We start from the raw sequence: 23,488 nt of genomic DNA, 5'->3' as shown, positions 1-23,488 counted from the left end.
GTTTAATGAAGCTGTCAATCAGTAACGACTTCATGAACTTGCAGCTCATTTTATCCTGTCGGCCACAGAAGGATTAGACGTCAGGATCATTTACTGCCAACTGCTAGAAATGTAAATACCACTTTGCCCAAAGCAACTGAGTCAGCAACAAATTACGTTTGCAAAGTAGTCGCCATTAAAATAAGTTTGAATAGTAAAAGTAAGTTTTTGCATTTCTTTCAACACGTCTCTACCTTTGTTTAATCTCGATGGGCAATTTGTAACTGAAGGACGCTGACACAGTCGCGCCTGATGTGAGCGTTGACTTAAGGTGGGACGCTAAAACAATAACTCCAGACCGGCTCTATTTGCACTGGGACACAACATGACCCGTGTGAGCGCAACGAGGCCCGGAGGTATTTATTAAAGCGTGCATAAATCATAGGTGCAGGCAGAGTCACACAAACGTGCAAAACACACACACACACTCATGTTGAGAGAGAGACCCCCCCCCCCCCCCCCCCCCACACACACACACACATTCCACAGCAGTTTCCTCATACCAGTGGAAGAAACTGAACTCTGGTCCTTAAAAGAAAACAAATGGAGATCCTGCCGAGCCCATGACTGGCTGTGCTCTGGAGGACAGCGCCCTTCTCCCTCCCTCCCTCCCTCCCTTCCTCCCTCCTCCCTCCTCCGGACCCGCCCCGGGTCCAGCTCTATATCAAGGGCCTGCCCGTCTCCAGCAAACTCCACAGTCCTGCCGTAGCGCACCTCTGCATAACGGTCTCCTCTCCTCGCGTCCTCTCTCGCTCTCCGGAACCATGTTTCCTCGCAGCAGCGTCAACATCGGCGGCCCCACCGTGATCCGGCAGAGCCACAGCTACAGAACCAGCTCGGCGCCCCAGAAGGCCCTCAGCCTGTCCGGGCTCAGCCTCGGCGGCCCCCGCATCTCCTCCACCAGCGTGCGCACCGTCTCCTCCGGCTACGGCGGCGGCTACGGCGGCGGCAGCATGGGCGGGGGCTTCGACCTGTCCAGCGCCCTGGACCACAGCAGCGTGCACCAGAACGAGAAGGCCACCATGCAGAACCTCAACGACCGCCTGGCCTCCTACCTGGAGAAGGTGCGCTCCCTGGAGGCGGCCAACGCCAAGCTGGAGAAGCAGATCAGGGAGTACTACGAGCAGAAGGGCCCGGCGGCGGAGCGGGACTACAGCAAGTACTGGGCCATCATCAACGACCTGAAGGACAAGGTAGCGCGGGTCACGTTCAACAAGTCCAATATTTGCTGTTTGTTAATCACTCTTAATGGAGAGACTAGAACGTGGAGGAAACGCTGAGCGTGCAACATTTAAACTAGCTCGTGCTGCTGTGTGATCAATCACCTTGGATCCTCTCTCCAGATCGCTGCTGCCACCATTGGCAACGCCAACATCCTGCTCCAGATTGACAACTCCAAACTGGCCGCAGACGACTTCAGAACCAAGTAAGTGACGCCTCTGTGAACCATTCACCTGTGACTCAACCCATAAGAGCCCATTGCTGCCACCGGCGTGGGTCCCTGCGTGACTGTCCTTTGTTTGAACCGCTCAGGTTCGAGCATGAGCTGCTGATGCGCCAGTCGGTGGAGGCCGACATCGCCAACCTGCGCCGGCTCCTGGACCAGACCACCCTCACGAAGGCCGACCTGGAGATGCAGATCGAAGGCCTGCAGGACGAGCTGGCCTACCTCAAGAAGAACCACGCAGAGGTGACCGGGCTTCGGCTACAGCCAGAACCAGCTGCTCAGTAACCAACCAAGCAAACCGTTTCTTAACCCCCCCCCCCCCCCCCCCCCTTGTTGCGTAGGAGCTGGCAGCGCTGCGCTCTCAGCTCACTGGCACCGTCAACGTGGAGGTGGACGCCGCACCCCAGCAGGACCTCAACAAGGTTCTGGAGGAAATGCGGGCCCAGTATGAAGCACTTACAGACAAACATCGTCGCGCGCAAGAGACCTGGTTTAATGAGAAGGTAAAAGGTTTTTTCCCATGAACAAATATCCCACACGCTGCAAATGACTGGGTTTACACCCCGGGAGCCGAACCTGTGATTAAACGTAATCTCCTCTGAGCGTGGGATGAGTGATGTCCTAACTGTGACTCCTGTGGCTCCACGTTCCCGTGTAGTCGGCGACGCTGTCCAAAGAGGTGGCCGTCAGCACAGAGTCCATCCAGACGTCCAAGACAGAAATCGGCGACCTGCGGCGCACGCTGCAGGGCCTGGAGATCGAGCTCCAGTCTCAGCTGAGCATGGTGAGGAAAACGCAGGCGCCGGCGACCCGGCCTTACATGGGCCGCGGCCACAGGTCCCTGTCCGACACTGATGGAGGAGCAGGAGGGAGGATGGGAGGGGGGGAGATAAGAGCGATGGAGGGGAAGAAGGGGGGAGGCGCCTACTGGGGAAAACAGCTCACACACATCTGCTTAAACTCGGGAGGACATAAAAGAGCTTGAGGAACGCTGAAGGAATGTTGGTCTGGCTGCCGTCAAGCTCCCACATAATGTGCATCATTCCACACGCACTGTAACAGTGAAACCCTGCAACGCTAATCACTCCCAAACACACACACACACACACACACACACACACACACACACACACACACACACACACACACACACGTGCATGAATCCGGGGTAGAGCACGGTCATTTACGTGCATCGGGTCTCAGCTGCCGTGTCCCCCTCCGCTCCTGCAGAAATCGGCCCTGGACAACACGCTGGCCGAGACGGAGGCGCGTTACAGCGCCATGCTCGCGCGCTACCAGGACACCATCAACATGCTGGAGGCGGAGCTCGCCAACATGCGCGGCAGCATCGAGCAGCAGGGCCAGGAGTACCGGCTGCTGCTGGACGTCAAGACCCGGCTGGAGCACGAGATCGCCACCTACAGGTCGCTGCTGGAGACGGAGGAGTCCAGGTAGGCGCAGCTCAGCGGCACCACGCCGCCTCCACGCGAGCCGCACGTGACTCACTCTCGTGTCTCTCTCTCCTTTCTATGTCTTCGCTCGTCGCCGTAGACCCGCGGTTCACGGTAAGAGACGTCCGCCCGGCGACGCGTCATTCACCGCCTGCGCGTTCGCGTCGCTCAAAGCCGCATTTTAACGCTCTCTTTGTTCCAGGGAGCTCAACGACCAAAGTCACCACCACCACCACCGTGCGCAGTTAGGACGCCCAGCTGGCAGGACGAGCCGGTCCCGGACGCACGCGCACGCCCACTGATAAAAGCTGTTACATGACACGAGGCGAAGCCGAGCCCGGAGATTACTGAAGGCGCTGAGAAAGTTGGATGGAGGGAGCGACGTTTGCAGGAGAACGTGGAAGGCCGTGTGCGAGTGTGTGCGTGCGCGCGGGTCCGCGTGCGCGCGACCTGTCTGAAAAATAAATCTGCTGGTGAAGAGCCGTGTTGTTTCGTGCCTTTACTGTTCCTTCCCAAGCTCCGAGAGGCCACGCGTTTTTTCCATGACATCGCTCTGTTTGGGAGGTCGTCATGGCAACCGGGTTGCATTCTGGGGAGGTGGGATATGAGGTTACGGGAATCTGTGTTACGTAACAGGGCTGTTGTCAGGATGGGATGAACAATGGTTAACGGCTTCAGAATAAAGAAAAAAAAAGCAGCTCAGACAGAAAAAGGAGCTCTGGTCTGAGGTGAAAACCCAAAGAGGCGTTTTTAAACAAGACACACCCAGATGGTTGACTAATCTAAGCCTTGGAAGCTTTTCAACAAAACAGTAAATGAAGTCTCTCAAACTTCTGACACCTGGTGACGAGAACACAGTGTTCGGGACAGTTGAGCTGCAAAGCAAACACCCACAGAGTGAACAAAGGGAGCCATTGTGGATACAGGTGCTATCAGTAATGCACTTTGGCCCTTCTCATGATAACAAATGAGCAAATGAGCCGTTACGATAAAGGGCATCGTTAATGCGTCCGAGACGGAGACGAGGCAAAGCCTTTGGACCGCACACGGTCCGATCCCGGCGAAGATGAAGGCCCCAATTCCCCAACGATGGTGTAATGTTGGTTTTGGAGAAGACGGAGATTCTAGAGGATCACGTTGCAAAACCCAGCCTGTCTGAGGAGCTTCGCTCGGCCATATTTGGACCCGGGTTGTTAAATAAAGAGACGTGATGACCGAGCCCTTAAGGTTGTATGAAAATCTCAAAGCAAAGGTCATAGAAGGATGAAAGAGCAACACCTGATTCCCCTCAACATTGTTTGACGCTGCAGCAGATTCAGCTCAATGTTTCTTAGTAGTGTGTTTATATGTTGTCCTTTATTGTACTTATTCAATGTATTAAATAAGTACATTAAAGGTAAATTTAAAAAAAAAATAATGGGGAAATATTGCAGCAGCTGACCAAATTATAAAAAAAAATACTCAGACTGATGCTGCAGTTAAATTGAAGCCTGGGACCAGATGAGAACCTCCTGCAGCCACTCCTGCAAAAACTAACTAAAAAAAACTAACCTGCTGTCACAACTGCAAACGGGAGCGGCAGGACGATTTGCTGCAATTTGTAGCGCAGCCTCACCTTGGCTGAACGATGCGGTTTGCTCACAAAAGAAGGCAGGAGGAAGACTCCAGCGCTCTTCCTCAGCGCACGTGGACACACAAAAGACGGCAGCGTGGCGGGAGGCGCTCGCCTGCGGCCGCGTCTGTGTGGCCGGCTGCCATGCGAGACGCGCCTGAAGGCAGCGGAGGCTGAGATCATGGGAAAGCGATGTGCAATATTCAATTGATGAACAAGAACCGGTTGGATGTTTGGATGGTGTGGTGCAAATCGCACTGGATAAAAGCAACGGGTGCTTTCCACCCGGTGTGTAACCAGTTGTTATCGGGCTGCTAGATTACAACTGTGCAACTACTATATGTGGATGCTAAATGTGAGCTTCCCTCACCTTAGCATGAATACGTGAGGTCACTAGGCGACAGGACATAACGATGAGTCACCGCCATGTTTGTGCAGTCAACGTGAATCAGCTGCTAGTGAATTACGGTTTATCTTCATCTAACGCAAACTATTAGAGTGATTGACTGTGTGTAAAATGAGTCCTGCACCAGTTCCAGTTTACAAAACTTTATATCAGTGAGGCGTTCAGTGACTCATGTGTGCAACAGTCAAAGTGGAGGCTGCATCAGCAGGAATGTTGTCTCAGGGTCAGCGCGTCCGTGGGTCTGAGGTGAGAAGGAGCACGTTGGCTCCCACACACGGGCCGAGAGGAATGCCGAACCTCCCCGCTAAAGGTCCCGGGCGCCCAGCGGCATCGGACCTCGCTGTGAAAGCGCGCTGCAGGAAGGTACAGGAGCGTCGCAGGGCCCGAGCGCGGACCAGGACCAAATCCAGCTGAGGGGCGTTCTGGCGCTGCCAAGCATGAGGCTGGATCCACTCAGTCCTCTCCTGCACAACAGCCCCAGTCCAATTAGCACACTGGGCAGTGAAGGGGGAGTTCAAGGCAGGGCTGCTTAGAGGAACCGCACCCTACAGAACATACAATGGACCCACTTAATCAGCAGCTTCAGCAGCTCTGCTGTGTTCTACAGCAAACAGTTCACGTCTGGATACAGTGAGCTCGTGAGGATAGGCCTGAACCTGGAGCATTCTTCTTTAGTGACTGTAAACCAGACTCTCACTGGGTGGAGAACCCCACAACCGCCATGTTTTACACACATAACTCGTTCTAAGCTACAGAAAAGAGGCCGAGCGATGCCCACTTTCCCCGCTGATTGTAAACACATCGTCTGACTCTGATTTTCCAGATCCTGTATGTTCGTGCGAGTGCCCCTCGCAAAGAAGCTTGAACAAAAGTGCATTCATGACAGCAGCTACTGAGTGGAAACAGTGGCAGTGACCTTTGATGCTCTGCTCCGTTTAACCCGTGTGTGGAACGAGGGCGAGTGAAGCAATCACGCAAACGCAATAACGCACAACTACAAATGAAATCCATAATAATGGAAATAAAACATATCGGTGTGTTGGAGCCAAACAATCAACAGAACCTTGACATTTAGAGCATTAGTCACAGGCTCAAGGGGCAACTCCCTCTTGTAGAAGTTATGGCAACACTGCCACCAGGTGCTGGTTCCATGTCACTGACCCACCTGAGCACACGGTGACAGGTTTATCATGTTCATCAGTGAGAGCTGTCCTTCTCACTGGTCTCCTCATTTCTACGTACACACATAAAACATGCAGAAAAGTCCTTGTTTAAAGACGGGAGCACTCACTACATTGAAACATCTCGCCGAAGTTCTTCAAAACAGTTCTGTGATTATATGCATGACAACACTGCCACCTGCAGGTGGAAGCAGGGTGGCTTCACGACGAGGCTTTGCTGATAGGCTGAGCATGGGATACTTCAGAAAAACATGTGGTCTGCATGTGTTTGAATTCGTCTACAAAGTATGTGCACTATTTCGACAAGCCTCAGATCAGTACAGTGACATCAAGGCCAGAGGATCTTGATTTAAAGATGGACACATAGAACGACACACGTCTAATGTGAGCTGAGGAGGAAACTGGAGCGGGTTGAGGAGGGTTGTGAATACAAAACAGCAAAACCTACAACAAAATGACTTTGTTGTCCTGCAATGAAACTGCAGAACGCCAGACAGAGGCCGCTCAGTCACTGGAATGAGGACGGACTCACTGGAGGCTGCGGTGGAGAGATGCACCACCCACATGGCCATGTCCTTCCCAGCATCCTGATGGGCAGCTCACCTCCCTGTGCAGGACTGAGCTTCACACCCACTGTGCCACTGGCAGACGATTACTCACTACCTTCTTCTACTTCCCAAGTTCACCTTGAAAGTTCATTGCCTCTTATTGTTTTGGTCTATTCCCCCTGGTCATTAATCAGTCTTATATACTGTGTTATTATAGAACATGTGGGTTTTTTGTCAAACCTGAGTCAGGTGTTAATGAAGTGATGGAGGCATACGTTCATGCTAATTCAGAATTCACATGCAATAAAGTCCAGTAAAAGGTCTGAAACACAAGTTCGTTCCTCTTTACTGGTTTAAGCAGAATTCTCCATGAACACAGACTGCGCCACCTGATGTAACACTAGAAGAAAAATACCATTACCTCAACAACAATCATATAAAACCATTTGAAAATGTGTCTTCACACACGCATAAAAACACAAGTGAATCATGAAGACAAATTGAAGCCATTTATTTATTCTCACTTTAATTTTATAGGGGAACCACAAGTACTTTAAAAGAAGGTTATACAGCACTGTACATGTGGGAGTAGAACTGACAGAGTCACATCTCCCTTTAAATACTATTCATTAAATGTTCTATAATCTTATCATAGTGATACAATAAAAGCTTGTGTAACTGGTCCTGCAGCTTTTCTGATATGTCGTTATCATTTTTGTTGGGACTGTTATTTATCCTTGTATTTGTTTTTTCCAAAAAAGGAAAATAAAAGTTATGATCAAAAACCATACGACAGGCAGAAACTGCCAGGCTGTACGACTCCCAATTCGCTCACACAATAGAGAGAAAGAGAGACAGAGAAAGGGAGGAGGAAAAAAAAAGAGAATCAGATACAATTTCCATGTTCTGAAGGCCGGTCTGCGGTGGAAACGGGCGTCAGTTCATAGTGAGGTGCGGGCGAGCACAACATACATTTTGTACTTCCAGCAGCCTCCACGTATACTGTGCCCAGCCAGTGACCCACCTGAAGGCTCACTTCCATAGCTGTGTGCTCAGGGTCTGGCCGGACCCGGCGGCGGCCCACCCGCCCATAGCTGGCGGAGGCTGACCGAAGGCCATCTGGCCGCCTGCGCCGTTCAGAGCCAGTCCTGACATCTGCTGGTTCACCTGAGGAAGTCAAAGACCCCAGACAGAGACAATCAAGCTCGCTTCATCCAGAAAAGTTCTTTATATTCCTCTAGCTGCATGTACCCAGAATGCTGTCTCTAACCCTGTTCTCTATATATATTATTATTATCATTAGAAATATGCTATTTAGAACAACCAGGAAAATCAAGAGACTTTTAACAGGAACGTGCACATGTTAACAGGAAAGTGCATGATAGACACTAATCACACTATGACCTATCATAAATAATTTGTCTTTCAGCTGACATTTGCTGGAGGGGTTTCACAACAATTCCTGTTTTGCAACTTAACATATTTATTTGTCTGGATCTGAATGTCTGAATGTTTAACACTTTGGTTGAAAAGGACCAGGCAGAAAGCCTTTAATTATGCAGCATGGTTGAAACTGGGGCCGTACCTGACTCATGTTCCACTGAGCCTGCTGTCCAGGCTGGATGGCGTACATGCCCTGAGCGGGCATCATTCCAGCGGGCATTGCAGCACCGTGTGGGCCCATCATTCGCGGTGCCATGCCCATCACACCTGTGGCCGGTGTATTCCCCATGAAGCCGTTGGGCATCGTCATGCCGACCATCATGCCTGGACTGGGACCCATCATGGCTGCCCCGCTCTGACCCATCATAGCCCCCATGACGGTTGTGGGCGGCATGGCTGTGCCCATGCCAGGGAAGGCCGGATAACCAGCAGGGGCCTGGACAGGAAACTGCATCTGGGAAGGGCCCATGAACATTCCAGCTGAAAGGAAGAGACATGCAAAAAAGGAGGACTATTATGCAAACAAGTATGGTCGTCACAGTATTTTACTGTGAAGGAGAGGGTGGAGTTATTTGTTTACGCCTGAGGAGCCATCTTGCATTTGACATGGGCAGAGAGATTTGAAACCTCTCTGGGAGTGTGTCTTTGTGCTTTACACTAGCGTTCGTTCTAGTGATATCACTGCTTCCTTAGGGAGGTCAACACTACGAAGCCGGTCGGGATTAACAGCACGAGTGAAAACCTATGATCCACATCGGAAAAAATGAGGCGGGACAGAGACACAGATTTAATATCCTGCTGAAAAGAGCTGACATGAGCACTAATAACTAAACCGCTGGCTTTGTTCAGTAGCCACAGAGAAGCCTGGTTTCAACACTCAGGACAAAGGCTGGACACTAGAGAGAGAGAAAGACGACTTTGGAGCGGTTGTTAACACCTTCCAAACCTAGAATGTAAAAAACATTCATCAAACCAAGCGCCTAAACTTCACGCGCTTGTCACAACTTGATTTGCATGACTGGATTACAACTGAAGCACATGGGTCACGTCTGTGCCGCATCGGGACCTCACCAGCAGGCGCCTGTTGGGACATGCTGTTGGTCCCGTACAGGGACAGGATGGAGTCCTTGGACATGGGCTTCTTGGCCGCGTCGTCCGTTTTAGTGGTGCTACTGCCGTCACTGAAGAGGTCGAGGTCTCCGTGCACTGACCCTGAGCTGGCACCTGCTCCCGCTGCTGGAGCTTGTGTCGGGGTGCTGGCTGTGTTACTGGAGCTCACCTGGAGGCAGAAATTGTTAGGGTCAAATAAAATTCAAAACCAAGCACGTGTTTCAGTGCTGATAATAAGTAGTACTCTGTTAATTTGTTCACTTCAAATTAACAAGCACAATCATAAGCAAAGTACCCTTTATTACAATGCCTACACATAACTGCATACTACATAACAGAGAGTCTTATTTAGTCTGCTGCCACACAAAAAGCTATAAGCTGCTCTTTGCCTAATCCCACAGAACTGTTAATATATTTTATCCATACTGGTCTGAAAACAGCTGCATTGAAATGGCCCATAGACTCAATAAAAGGTTTTTGGCGAGCAATTTACCCAGATGCAGGTCATTTAATCCAGGTTATTAATATGTTTTCAATCAACATGTTTACCTCTTCCACACACACATTTCAGAGACTCAGTCTCATTTTCTTGATAATGTGGTAAACCAACAGAGGAAGGAAACACTTCCTGCAGAAGTACATTGTACTAACAGTAACACAGGGATCCGCCACTGTATTTGTATAAGGATTTTTCGATTTGTCACCTTAAAAAGCAAATGGTTACCTTTTCATTTTAATCCTATTAATTACTAAACTCACTGGACGCAGTTTGAATGTTGCATCACACACGCATGAATCCGTGACATGTTGAATCTCGTTTCACTTCCTCTTTTTACTTCTCTAGCTCTGATATGCAGTTTCACTAAAAGTTCATTTCTTCCTACAAGCAACACAGTCTGTGTTAAAGGCTAGACTTTAGATAACACACGTCTTACTAACCCAGTAGTGGTGGCTTGATGTTTACAGTAACATGCTACATGACTTATAACAGAGTTCATTGCTGGATGAGCCGTGTTGTGCATTTCCTCGTTTTTCCTGAGGGTTAGCGTCAGGCTATTTATTTTTACTGCACACTTAATTTCACAACACAACTGTTAGTGCTGAGCCCTTCTGAGCAACACTAGCCAAATCCACCTGGAGAGCTCCTTGACGGCTTTACCTGAGGAAACTGAGCTGCAGGAGTAGATGAAGGGAGAGGGTTGGATACCATGGGGCCGAATATATCCAGGTCACTGTTCTGACTTGTGCTCGCGCTACCATTGTTAGATGACGCAGCTGCTGGTGCATCTGTGAGAAAAAAGCAGAAACCAGTTTTTCAAGTACAAAGACATGTACACCATTACAAAGAAACGAGTCACCGTGAGACCATTTCAGCAAAACATGTCTGTGCTGCACGTTTTACCAGTGCTTTTCTTCCTGTATTTACTTAGGTACACAAGGTTCTAGAAAAATATCGGAACAGCAGAACCTATGTTTGCTATACTGGAATATGTGTTTTGTATTCCTCTCTTCATATTTGTTTAACTGAAGTGCCCTCCTACTGCTGCAGAACGGTCCACACAGCGAGGATAACTATTAGCACAATTAAAAATTCATCAGTTCATCCTTATTAGCTTGTTGGCCACAAAACAAATAAACAGTAAACATGCCATGCAAATAATGCAATATCCCTCCAAGCCAATCAGTAACATAAATATTCATTAGTCAGCTTCTTTACACTGTAAATGGGAATGCTGTAATAAAACCGTAACACACATTATTCCGACGTATCAGCGTTCTAATGCCTGGGCTTGTTAGAAAGATAACGCATAACTACCGTTCATACACTGCAACATGCTACTGTAGGTGAGCTGGCAACCAATTCAAGAGCAAGCGTGCACCTAAACACATGTCCAGAGATCTGTCCTTCCAAATCAGCACAACAAATGCACACATCAGCTCGAAACTGTGAAACAAGAAGTTAGTCGACAGTCGCTAACCTCAGTGAGTGAGTCAACAGCTGTTACACTTCTTCTAACTACCTCACAAAAGGGCACTTGCTGCACTTTACTGTTAAACAGCAGGGATAGTTTAACTTGACTCGTGCTTGAAAGAACAGCATCCTGCGGCATAGCTCGGCAGACATCAGAGCAGATCTGAGATCAGGAAGGCAAAAGTAAGAACAATGTACAAAAGGACTGTAAATAAACCACGGCCCAGTTTGGCCTCAATTCCATTGTCAACCACAGTGCGAGGGTCAAGGAGATATACAACCTCAGATAACTCACATCAGTCCAAATAAGGAATAATGGCTCTTCAAATGCATAGTTTGCCCCATAACTCATTAGCTCTGCAGACCTAAACAGTTGGTAACTGCCCACTGAAATGTCTGTCAGCCTGATAAACAGTACCTTAGTCTGCACATGCTCCATTTAGATTAACGTAATTTTCCAATAACACAAGTGTGTGCATAGATACTTACCAAGGCCTAGTAGGTTCACAGAGGGCTCTGAAGTCTTAACAGGACTGATTTTTGGAACTGGTCTGGAGTCTTCACTCTGTAAAAATTAAGTTGATGTAAGAACTGTGTAGTAAAGTAAAAATATGGTATCATGAACAGAAGAGACACGTGTGTTATACCTTGGTGTAGGAAGATACCTTGCTCCCTCTATCTGGCTCCTTCTCTTTCTTAACAGTTTTTGGCTAAACAGGAGAAAAGGATGTTATAATGAACAACAAGGACAATCACAGAGATGACAACGACAGACAGTGAAATCCACTTGAGATTTCTGCTGTGACATACACTGGTCCCGTTGGTCACACTCTTGTTGTAGTACTTCTTCTTCTCATATTTATCCCTGATGAAGAATTCCACTGCTCTGAGGTCAGAGTTAAGGGACATAGATGCACCTAACAGGCCACAGTGAATGATGTTATAGAACATGTCACTTTTTAAGTTACTTAGACAGATGTCGGCGAAGGATACTGGTCTGTTTGAGGTCTTCTAAAACTGTCTGGAAGGTTGGCCTCATAAAGCCGCCTGGCCTTGGTGTTTCCCATGTCCTGTATACTCTGGAAAATAAGACACACATGTTAATAGACGAGGAGATACATCATTTTAGCACAATGTTAATTTTGAAATCGGTAACTGTACTAATTTCATAGTGTGTGGAGTTATAAGCAAATTAATGCCTATGAATTTAAACTGATATCAGCTGTATAATGTTATTTAAGTTAATTTAAAGATTTAAAGAAATCACTAGGATTTTGAAACTGATGGGCATTGGTTTTATATTCTGGTATTTTATGGACCAATAGACCAAAAACCCCTACGGGAAAATGTCTTACAAAACAACATATTATATTATATATAGATGTAATACAGAGGTATTAATCATTCTGTGTAAACCACAAATTTATAGTAAAAAGACCTAAAAAAACCCAACCAGCGGTGAACTAGATCTAACAAGGAGAATATATCCAGTATTGGCGTTACATTTACAGTGAAAAACACAGTAACAATGATTTCAACTCTGTCTCATAAAAAAGGCGAGGTTTTCTAAAACACATGGGCATGTTTAAAAGGTAAGAGGATGTGGAATCTGTTTAGTGCTTGAGGAACAAAAAGAATCTTTACATCAGCTGCCATCCTGTGTAACCGAACCACGGCGCGCGCGCGCACGAAGACAGTACCTGGATTTGTTCTGAGGTCCATTGGTCCAGGTTGACTGACTTCACTCTGGATATGTGTACTCCCAGGTTCCTGTGGATGCCAGCACACCGGATGCAGATGAACACTCCCAGATTCCAGGATGCCCATCTCGGACCTGCAACAACAGTCAGGATTTTGAAAGTGGAGAAACGCCTGAAGACACACGAGGACTTGCACGATCTTGCATCAAGTGCCAGGAAAAGGCTCCGTGCTACGTCTCGTAGAGCTAACTAGGCGCAAGTGTCACATTTCCCCGCAGGACCCGCCACGTTTGGACTAACGCTGGCGTGAGCGCAGCGGACAGACGCGGCCACTGTTTGGAGCTTATGCAGATTTAGAGAAGTTAGCTCGCTGGTTAGCCACTTACTTTAGCTTAAAGGCAAATATGTCAGCTGACTAGCTTGAGCCACTTACACACAGGCGATTTAGCCTAGCTAAGCTAACCAACGCGGATGTTATCTCGCTAGTTAGCGCCAGGGGCCGAGTCTGGGGTAAACAGCGAACGCGGCGAGGTCAAACACGCATTGTCGACAGTTTGGGTGTCACACCTTTCGCCTCGCAGTCGGCGCAGTACTTGTTGTCTTCCTCTCTCAGCATTTTGGACAGGATGGCCTGGTGCTGCTCGTTGAGTTTCTGGGCCTTCTCTCTCTCCGAGCGGGTAGTCATGTTGGCGGCTTAAGATGGACTCTAATAATAAAACAACTTCACTTGAATCAGTCGTCAAAGCCGAGAACTTTCTGATAAAAGACCATAATCAGAGGGAGGAACGACACCGACTGGGATATGAAAACACCCGGAACCGGAATCTCTTCTCCGCCCACAGGAATTCTAGAGCTGACGCGGTGCCAGCTCCTGATTCGTCGATTCTCGTGACGTCACCGCGAGTAACACGTTTCTTATATTTTACGGTTTACAAAGTCATTAAAAATAGTCGCCTGATGCATCAGATCAATAGTGACAAGAGGACGATCATGACTTGGGAAGGGGTTTTTAGTGTGTGAACAAAACAGCACTTTTTAAAGTATAAACACATTTACATATATAAGGTTTTATATAAAGAACAGTTCACAGTATACACTTACAAAATATTGAATGTTACCTCTTGCGCAAATCATCAGTTTACATTTATTATCGAATTTAATAAAAAAAAAGTAAATTACAACTTTAGGGTTCAATGTTTTGTACTTATGATAACCAGTAGTTACGCTATGAATATAATGCTGTTCTTAAAAAATACTTTAAATCCAACTCGTGAAACTATCATCTTCCCAGATCAGGCCATACATTACATAAATATAAACACTGTACAAGTTAGATTTGAGTTTGTTAATGCACCACTAGCTTAGAAAAAGGTTTCTAAGCGGATCTTGAAGTTATTTTCTTGGTGCCTCACTGCAATCCCGTAGCGGAGCAGCATCTCTATGTACGGCGGCCAGAATGAAGCATCTATCATCACGTAGGGGTCGTGTGGGGTCTTCAGGGCCTTGTTCATGAGCATCTGCAGACATACAGAAGACATCTTCAGTAAAATGATTATGCAAGGAACTGGCACAGGGACACTTTAACAGTATGCTTTGCTTTATTGGGCAATCATTCAACCATATTTTCTTAATAATTATTCTTTGCATCTATACTACAGTGCACATTCAAGGAAAATAATGGCTGTCTAAATAAATGTGCAGTAAGCAGAGCTATAGGGGGATTTCACCATGACACGGAATCCACAGGGGGAGTTACAAACCCCTGCAGCTCAGAAAGCAAAAACTGTACCTATAATAACTTTTGTCGCCATTTTCCACCTGTCAAACTTTTATGGGAAAGTGGCAAATAAAAAACGTATATCAAATGTCAGGCAGAGGATGGGGTGGAGACTGCAAAGGTGAGACCATAACCGAACTGCCTGACGCCAGACTGAATGCACTGGTCGGCGTCAATCGAACATTGCATATCCTCCCAGCCACAACATTGCCAGTAAAGCTTGGTGGTGGCAGAATCATTCTGTAAAGCTGTTTCTCAGCAGAAAACTTGGGGTACAGGGTAAAATTAATGCTGCAAAAAACATATATTAGCATACAAAGTAAAATAGTTTTAATAGTGTGCATCAGACCCACCTCCAGAATATCATTAAATGAAATAAAGTCTTCATTTAACTCCAGGTCAGTGTTCTGAAAATTAAATTAAAAACAGATCGAGTTTTAGCACAGAATCACAAAAAACAAACAAAACAAACACAACCAGCTCACTGCACCTTCTTCTTCTTGTTGTTGTTTGAACTCATTTCATTTTTTGGTAGAGGGAGATGCTTATTCAGAACATCTCCCAGGGACTCCATCAGCCTTTCATGGTACTCCTTCATTTTCTGTATTTTGTCCTTGGTGTCCTGTAGTACACTGCAGAGCATTTTACCATTATGTTGCGATTTTTTTCTCCTATTATCTTCTTTTTTCTGCCCTCTTTGCCCTCATTCTCACCTGAACTCTGTTAGGGTCTCCTTTTCTTTTTTCACTCTTACAACATGATCACTGGCAGCTACCAGCACTTTTTTCTTCTCCTCCAGCCACTTCTGTTCACTAAATTTCAGAAGCATAAAAAGCAAATTTTAAAAAGTCAGATGTGGTTTCACCAATTTGTGAATTTCATTTGCTTCGAGTAAGAACTGTAAATTAAGAAAATGTCATGTTGTAACTGAAGGGTTACATACAGTTCCTTTGTTTCCCTGAGTTTGTCTCGCTTCGCTTCACAGCAAGAAACAACCATTTCAAGTTCAGAGCACAGCTTGAGCATCTGTGGAAAATCATAGTGGGGACATGGATTTCATAATCAGTGCAGTGCTTTTAAATTGGAAAGTAAAATTATATACTTTTGATATTACACTTTACAAATAAACATACCTCCTCTTTTCCAGCTTGAAGTAAAACTTCAGAATTTGCTGACAACACTGGATGAAGTAAAGCGAAATCTTACATAAATTCAATGTAAAAATACAAAAGTTGTCATATTAAACATTTAATATGGAATAAATGAATGTAACATTTGCCTTAAAGTGTGGCTTAAACCTGAAGCTCTCATTTGTGTGTATATACTGGTACTTCTGTCACAGTGTTAATGGATGACTCACGTGCAGGCTCCACTTTCAGCCACTGCTTCAGTTCAGCTTCTGTTGCCACGAGCCGGTTTACTGACTATTGGAGAAGCAATGTTCAATTACATATCAACGCGACAAGTTTAAAGTAGGAGGGAGATCATTTTAGTGGTTTGGTGGTTGAGTTATGCAAACGCTGAAAGGTCAAACAGTTAGTGCACCCCTGATGATGTCCCTCTAAAACACGATATCAGTCCCTCATCCTTTTTTATTTTGTTACATAAAGAACGTTTCCTTTTATTTGTTATATTATTACTTCGCCATTTTCCGATATTCCACAGAAAAATTATCCAAAATGATAATTTGCAGATCAACCATGATACTGCATTAGTGAAAATAACAAGATAGAGAAAGTGAAATGAAGTGTAATCTCACCTGCTCCTGAGCATCGTCACAGCAATCTCGTTCACTCAGTATAATCTCATTCTGAAGCTGTAAAACAGAGCGATCGTAACTTTTGTTAACATCTACTGATCCGGGGAAGTCAAGGCTAAAGCGAGTCTGGCGACGTGTGACCGTGGCTTTACCTTTTCCAGCACAGCAAACTGGACCTCGCACTGGACCAGCAGCTCAGACAGAGCAGCCTTCGACAGCCCCGATGCTGCTGCACAGTCTGGCTCCATTTCAGCCTGGACACGAACACACAAAAGGATCAAGGCTGTGGATTTAAATCTGAGTGTACACAGAAGTACGGACCACAGCACAGATGTTCACGTAGAGCTAACTTATATTTTATATCATGTGAGTTAGCGTTTAGCTATGGCTTTGGAGTGATCGTCTAATAAACATTTTTCCGCCATACTTTGTAATATATTGGAAAATATAGGACGTGGCGCTATAAAACATACACGACGAACGGCCAGTATTCCTAAAACGCAAAGTCTCACCATAATGAATAACTTCACCGTTGTTTCTTCACCGACACAACACAGCAGCGCTCTATTTCAAAATACCGCCAACTTTGATGACGCAACAGCTGCGACAGCGTAGAGTGTTGAGGAGAGTGAAGCTGCGCAGCACCGCGCATGCAAAGTATAAATGAGTATGTCACTGGCCTTACCATAACCGTGTAAGACTAGTGAATAAGTATAAAGCATATATGACAATGAACATATATAGCAATAGCTTATAAAGATATGAATGTGGATTACGAAAAATTTCATAGCTACAATAAATATGGTCATCATTTTTTTGTTTTTTGGTGTAATCGGAGTCAAAATTAGTCCAACATAATATGTTTAGAGAAACAAGTGTCTATAAGGAGCAATAATGATTCAAAGCTTAAAGAAAACCATCACAGCAAACATAAAACATAGTAAGGAAGAGATGACTGGCAATAATATTACTAAACTTACTAAAAAGTTAAAATACAATACACTATTATGATTAGTCTTCCTAATTAATTTAAATTAAATTATTTACCACATGGCTGGTTAACTGCTCACTGTCAGGGAGAACACTGCCCTGTAAACACCAGCAGGTGTCTCTGTGCATCCTTGAGCTCGTGTGCAGCAGCTTGAAGTTTGCTGCTCGTCAACATCGCCACTTTATCCCGGTTTTGTAAATTTCAGGATTTCACCTATGCTTATGAAATACATTATTGTTTCAGTGTCTGTTTTGACACATGATTTCAAGATTGACTCTATTCCTCATTTGGATGAGCTGGTGACTGCAGCACATGTACTGTTTATTTTGTTGCATTTTATGTGAAATTAATTTGCATGTACATAATTCTACTACATGTACAATTATGTACATATGATGAATACAATTAGAAGCTATGTGACATTTACCTTTAATTTACTGAAGATTTTCTCTAACCATGATGTAATCGAGTATTGCTAAAATATTGTGACATCTGGAACCACCTGGAAGTTGTTCTGTAAACACAGTGTTTTTGTCATTTAGGTGCCTTCGTACAGTAACCACACATGTGATCCTTCAATGTCAGTGCCTTTATTTATTTTTCAAATTAAAAGAGCAAAGTGTTCAACACACAAAAGCCAGCCTGCATCTTTCTCTCTCCTCTTTCAATCTCAAATCACCCAAGCCTGAGTCAAATATACAGTTTGCTGGTTTTATATGTTTTCAAGCTCCTAAGCTCACATAGCCTAGATTATTTGAATGATCAACTAGAATTTGATTAATATGCAAATTCCCCAGCAAACCGTTCCATTTGAGCCTTCAGCGCAGCCTAATTAATCAACAGTTAAAGGAAATTAATACATACATCAATTCTGTCAGGAACATGCTTAGTTCAATCGCCCGTAAAATTGAAGTTTGAAGTATTAACTGGCTCCACAGGAAGGCTATGATTAAAACTCTACAATTCAGCTCTATTTAGATATATGGAGTGATTTAACTCCAGGCAAATATACCGTCATTTAAAGATCTCCTTTTTATACGTCTTCACTGATAATAATAATAATAATAAACTGAGATAATACTGTAGGCCTGTAGATATATGTTACTTTATATAATTGTTGTATTTACTGAAGACACATTGGAAACATTCAATTCATTTGAATGTTGTCGTTAGACCAGTGTCTCAGACATGAACTTACACTTTGCACCTGACACTGTTTTTCTGGGTGCAAATAAAAAGAGAAAGACAGAACAATTGAGAGAGAGAGAGAGAGAGAGAAAGAGAGAGAGAGATAGATGGAGCGTAAAAGGGGAGGGGATGTAAAGTGATGAAAAGAGAGAGGGCTGTACTATTGTTTCAGTAGGGACTCATGCATCAAACTTCAATTTTCCGGACGATTGAAATAGTGATTTTTTCCATCTTCAAGTGAAATCCTGAAATACACTTAAGACCTCCAGATTAATTACCACGAAGTGGTCCCTCAGCCTGTAGTATTACTTATCGCTGGGCCCGTCTGACAAGCTCTCATAAAATAAGCAAGAGAAATCCATAAACTTAGCCTGCCTTAACACTCTCTCCCTTCATAAATATGCTTGATTCAGAATAGGTGCAGAGGACACACACACAATATGAACACAAGACCAAGTATAAGTCTGAAACCAATATGTTTATGCTGTCAATTGAATTCAATTGAATTGAATTAAATTGATTTTTGTGTTGTGTCATCAAAATCAAAGTTTTTTTTTCAGTTTATGAAACAAGTAATGAATTATAATTTATTTATAAGTGGTGTTTAAAATCCAAACAAACAGTTAGTAATTCACTATAATACAGTTATAAGTGCACAATTTGTCACTGCTACTGTTTCTACAAAGAAAGATTTTATTTAATTAGTTGTTGTACATTGTCATTCATTTGGCTACTTCAACCTCCTCTGGCTTCACAGAAGAGATTATACTGTGGCAGCTGTTACAAACACATATCATGTAGATGCTGATATTTTCATAGTGTTTTAAACCACTTCTTAAATGTTAAAATAAATTGTTGTTGTTTTTACTTTGACTAATTTGTCTACAAAGTGAGTACAAGAGCTTCAGTCATATTAAGTACTTACAGGCCTATAAACGCATTCAGGTCGTCTTGAATAAAAAAGTTAAAAAGTAAAAAAAAAAAAAACAAGAAAGTAAACACTATAAAACAGCTCACAAGAAGACATGTCTACTTATCATTTACTTTAACAAAGAGGGTTAAACGGGAGGTAGCCTTTTGAGTTTCACTTCTGGACACTCTCTTTCTCACATAACCATGTTTTCAGCTTCATTAAACTTCTTAAAGACAAAAGAAATAAAGAGGCACAAGAAGAAAAAGGAGATGAGAAGAAAACAAACAAAAGGACTCCCTAACCAGACTTTGGCATAAATGTCTGAACTCTTTATGGCTCCCTACTTAACATTAAAAACACTTTCAACAAAATCCATTTCTTGCTTAGAAAACGTTCTTGGACAGAAGTCAAACATATTATTCCAGCGCTAAAAAGCGGAGAAAGACAAGCGGCTCACAAAAAAGGGGCAGTTTCATTGTAATTCATTGACTTGTTCAAAACGCCAGGCAAAGAAAAGGCCTAGACATTAATAGCCGCAGATGCCCTCGTGAAGGGAGAGTCTATGTAGGCATTATGGCCTTTGTTCGCACCCAGTTAAACTGTTTAAAAGGAGGGTTAACTCAATCCATCAAATTGTCTGAAATTGTGAGGAAATTTCAAAAACCATATGGCCTCCAAACGTTTGCGTCCTTTTTGTGCGGTGGGACACACTTGTCTCAGTATTGCTGCCTGCGGGGGACCGGCCCTGCTCTTTTGTGGCTCGTCCCATCAGGGAACGCTGCTCATTTGTCCCCACTTTTCATGCTTTACGCACAAAATTACGGCCCAGTCCCGCAGAACAAAAAAAGGTCTATAAAGGCCCGGAGAAACTGGCCCAAAACTTTGTGTTTTTGTTGCATCCTCGTCTTTTTGCCCCCCGACACCAGATTTGTGTTTCTCACATAAATTTTTGCCACGAATGGAGAAACACGTCTAAGGGTCAAGAAGCCACGATACGCATTTAGGACGTGAAAGGGGATGTGAGATTCCGGACCACAAATGTTTAGAACATTATAGTAGAAAAGGACACAAAGGGACAAAATAGTGCAGTATAATACGTCTAAATAGGCCGCTTTTGATAGGCTTACACACTCAAATCTGGCGAAGAAAGCCAGTTTCTAAAATGATTTTTCTCTTCAGTAGAAAAAAGCCCAGACTGTGATATCCATAACAAAAAACCCGATATTAATTCAAGAATTACAACATAAAGAGATATTCAGAAAAGCCATTTTATTCCCATAGTAGCCTATATACATTACAGTCTGTGCATTGGTTTTCAAATGATGTCCTGATTTTAGAAAGGCACTTACAGGTGTACAAAACATAACAGGTTTATCGCTGTAAATCTATCGTAGCAAAACAATAACTCTAAAATGCTGCGTATAGCTCGTCGAAATCGCCACAATGTTAAGTGTTGCGCCCCGCTATCGGCCGAGCGGTCCCACCAAAGCGACCACCAGCATCGTCGTCATCGTGCACCGCAGCATCGGGACGCCACGTTTGAACCGACGTCAAACGGGCGGCGGTCAGACGACAGCGAGGGTGAAGGCGGCGGTAACAGCGCGACTCTACGGCGCTTTGGCTCACAGAAAACACGAAAGCATTTAAATAAAAAAAAAATAATAATAAGGTAAAAATAAATAGATAATGGTCACAAATCAAATCATGCATTTACATGCAACAAATATGGAAAACTGGAGCACTTTCATTGTGGTGTGTGAGGGTATGGGCCTATAGCAAGGGCGACGAAACAGGTGTGTGTGTGTGTGTGTGTGTGTGTGTGTGTGTGTGTGTGTGAGGCGTCGTAATTTCGCGACTGTGTCTGTGTATTGGCCTACAGTGTAAAAAAATAATAATAATTGTGTCATATTAGACCATATTGCTTTGATTGCAAGTAGGAACGGTTTACTAATGAATATATTGTAAAATTCCACTGCATATTTCTTGATCTGTGTTCATGCTTCACTATGAATAGGTCTATTTGTGTCGATATAAAAGACATTACATTTTGGTACATGTTCTGATATGGTATACAATATAAGCAGTAAGTTACAAGTCCTCGGGAGGGTTTTTTTTATAGTCTTTTTGTGTTAGTCGACCTCTCGGCCCCACGCTGCGCCATCAGTCATCCACATCAATCTCCACGTCCTCGTCCTCTGAGCACTCTTTACTAGTTGTGTGGTCTGAGAACGGCGACAGCGGCGACGTCCGCAGTTTCTGGGCGAGCTCGTGCTCCTGCGGGCCGCCCCGCGACGGGGACTCGGGCCGCGGGTGGCCCAGCGTGCCGTTGGCGCATTTCTCCAGGTCCGCCAGCTTGGCGAGCTTGTCCAAGGGGACCTGGCCGACGGCCTTGGCCGACTCCACGTCGGCCTTCATTTCCTCCAGGTCCCGTTTTAGCTTGGCTCTCCGGTTCTGAAACCACGTGATGACCTGCGCGTTCGTCAGGCCCAGCTGCTGCGCGATCTGATCCCGGTCGGCCGGGGACAGGTACTTCTGGTACAAGAAGCGCTTCTCCAGCTCGTAGATCTGGTGATTGGTGAACGCCGTCCGCGACTTCCGACGCTTCTTCGGGGTGGTTCTCTGGCCGAACAGAGTCATGCCGTCGCGTCCTGTTGAGGTGCAGAGAAGGAGGCTGGGTGAGACCCGCTGACACTGTACGTGCAGGTGCGCGACTTTGTCTGCGCCGCCGCAGCACAAAACGCTTCTAACGCAAAAATAACAATGGAAGCGACGCAGTGGGTGAAACAGTACAGCCCCAAATCCTTGAGGGAACGAGCAATTACAGGGATATTACACAGACACCACTGGGAAATATTAAGCAACACACACACAAGACCTAATATTAAAGAAAAGCTATTGATTTATTCCGTCGAACAGCTGAGAAAGTGAACGCGCCTTTGTTCCACGTCCCATGCTTAAAGGGAACAAAAAATACATTCGGGGACATAAACGAAAAAAAAAACAGCTTTGCTCGTTTGCTTTTACAGACAAATATCAACACATCCGAGTGATTTGCAAGGTGTAACGAAATGCAAGCCGTCACATACGAGAAATAGAAACAAAGGGCGTCTTTTTACATTTTCGTAATGTGGGTTATTGGCGGATAGATTTACCTTCCGCAGCCTGTAACACGCTGACTTCCAGCCCTTTGAAGGTCTTGCTCGCCAGCTCCTCGAGCGCGCAGAGCGGCGAGGTCTGCGTGAGGAGCGCCCGGCTGGACAGAGGGATGCTGGACGGACGGTGCTTCTCGGAGGACGAAATTAGGTGCGCCGTGCCGCAAATCGTGTAACTTCGCTTCACGGACGGCTTGTTGAGGATGTCCTCGATGCTGAAGGGGGTCAGCGGCTTGTTGGAGTTGGCGGGAGGCGGCAAGTGGTCCAGCGGACTTCGCCTCCTGTTTTCCGCTGCATCACATTTGGCCACTTCTTTGGATGTCATCATTGGGTGTGCGCAGAGTTTTTACAAGACTTCGTTGAAATACTCGGCGGTTAAAAATGAGAGAGGGGGGGGAGGGGGGGGAGTCACATAACAGTTAGGAGGTAAAAAAAGACAAAGCTACCGAGGATAGAACGAAGAAAGGGAAAATGTTATTCCAAAATGGGATATCTTCAAACTGTCGATCCTCAGGAGCAGCAAGTCCGCAGGAGTGAGATGCCTCCCTGAAAATGGCGAGGTCCAAAGAGTTGACGATTACTAACAAGTTATCATTGATTGGTAGGTAATCAATTATCTCCAGTGGCACTTTCGCCCTCTTCCCTTTCACTCTTTGACTATGTTGCAGTCCAGTGCGGAGCTTTTTGCGACTGGGGGTGTCCCATTAATTAGGACGCATGGCTGGAAGGAGGAGGAGCCCGGCAGAATTATAATGCTTTGTGCTCTCATCATCTTTGGTCTAATTTAGTCGTGTGGTGA

At 45.3% G+C, this 23,488-nt stretch overlaps 4 protein-coding genes across 4 annotated transcripts; 1 reads left to right on the top strand and 3 right to left on the bottom strand.

Annotated features, from left to right (window-relative positions):
• The first annotated feature begins 722 nt into the window (after positions 1-722).
• On the top strand, positions 723-3,417 carry LOC114852606 (keratin, type I cytoskeletal 19-like). Its single transcript, XM_029145160.3, has 8 exons — positions 723-1,232; positions 1,383-1,465; positions 1,573-1,729; positions 1,828-1,989; positions 2,145-2,270; positions 2,717-2,937; positions 3,038-3,051; positions 3,140-3,417. The coding sequence occupies exons 1-8, from the start codon at positions 804-806 to the stop codon at positions 3,184-3,186; spliced, it is 1,239 nt and encodes a 412-aa protein (XP_029000993.1). The 5' UTR covers positions 723-803; the 3' UTR covers positions 3,187-3,417.
• A 3,754-nt stretch (positions 3,418-7,171) lies between these two features.
• On the bottom strand, positions 7,172-13,751 carry LOC114852740 (stromal membrane-associated protein 1-like). Its single transcript, XM_029145396.3, has 10 exons — positions 13,477-13,751; positions 12,910-13,043; positions 12,203-12,288; positions 12,020-12,095; positions 11,857-11,919; positions 11,699-11,774; positions 10,397-10,524; positions 9,199-9,406; positions 8,270-8,607; positions 7,172-7,851 (listed from the first exon to the last, which is right to left on the bottom strand). Exons 1-10 carry the CDS (start codon positions 13,592-13,594, stop codon positions 7,717-7,719), a joined length of 1,362 nt encoding a protein of 453 aa, XP_029001229.1. The 5' UTR covers positions 13,595-13,751; the 3' UTR covers positions 7,172-7,716.
• Positions 13,752-13,902: 151 nt separating this feature from the next.
• On the bottom strand, positions 13,903-17,096 carry cenpk (centromere protein K). The gene is made up of 10 exons (XM_029146209.3): positions 16,958-17,096; positions 16,598-16,699; positions 16,446-16,502; positions 16,047-16,110; positions 15,820-15,866; positions 15,630-15,712; positions 15,400-15,498; positions 15,177-15,318; positions 15,040-15,093; positions 13,903-14,426 (listed from the first exon to the last, which is right to left on the bottom strand). The coding sequence occupies exons 1-10, from the start codon at positions 16,958-16,960 to the stop codon at positions 14,271-14,273; spliced, it is 807 nt and encodes a 268-aa protein (XP_029002042.1). The 5' UTR covers positions 16,961-17,096; the 3' UTR covers positions 13,903-14,270.
• Positions 17,097-18,007: 911 nt separating this feature from the next.
• lbx1b (ladybird homeobox 1b) lies at positions 18,008-23,488 on the bottom strand. Its single transcript, XM_029146095.3, has 2 exons — positions 22,690-23,488; positions 18,008-22,185 (listed from the first exon to the last, which is right to left on the bottom strand). Exons 1-2 carry the CDS (start codon positions 23,015-23,017, stop codon positions 21,698-21,700), a joined length of 816 nt encoding a protein of 271 aa, XP_029001928.1. The 5' UTR covers positions 23,018-23,488; the 3' UTR covers positions 18,008-21,697.

This window comes from Betta splendens, chromosome 1 (assembly GCF_900634795.4).
Source record: "Betta splendens chromosome 1, fBetSpl5.4, whole genome shotgun sequence".
In the NCBI taxonomy this organism is placed as follows: domain Eukaryota; kingdom Metazoa; phylum Chordata; class Actinopteri; order Anabantiformes; family Osphronemidae; genus Betta; species Betta splendens.
The sequence above is the reverse complement of the archived record's forward strand: the minus strand, read 5'-3'. Positions and strand labels throughout refer to the sequence as shown.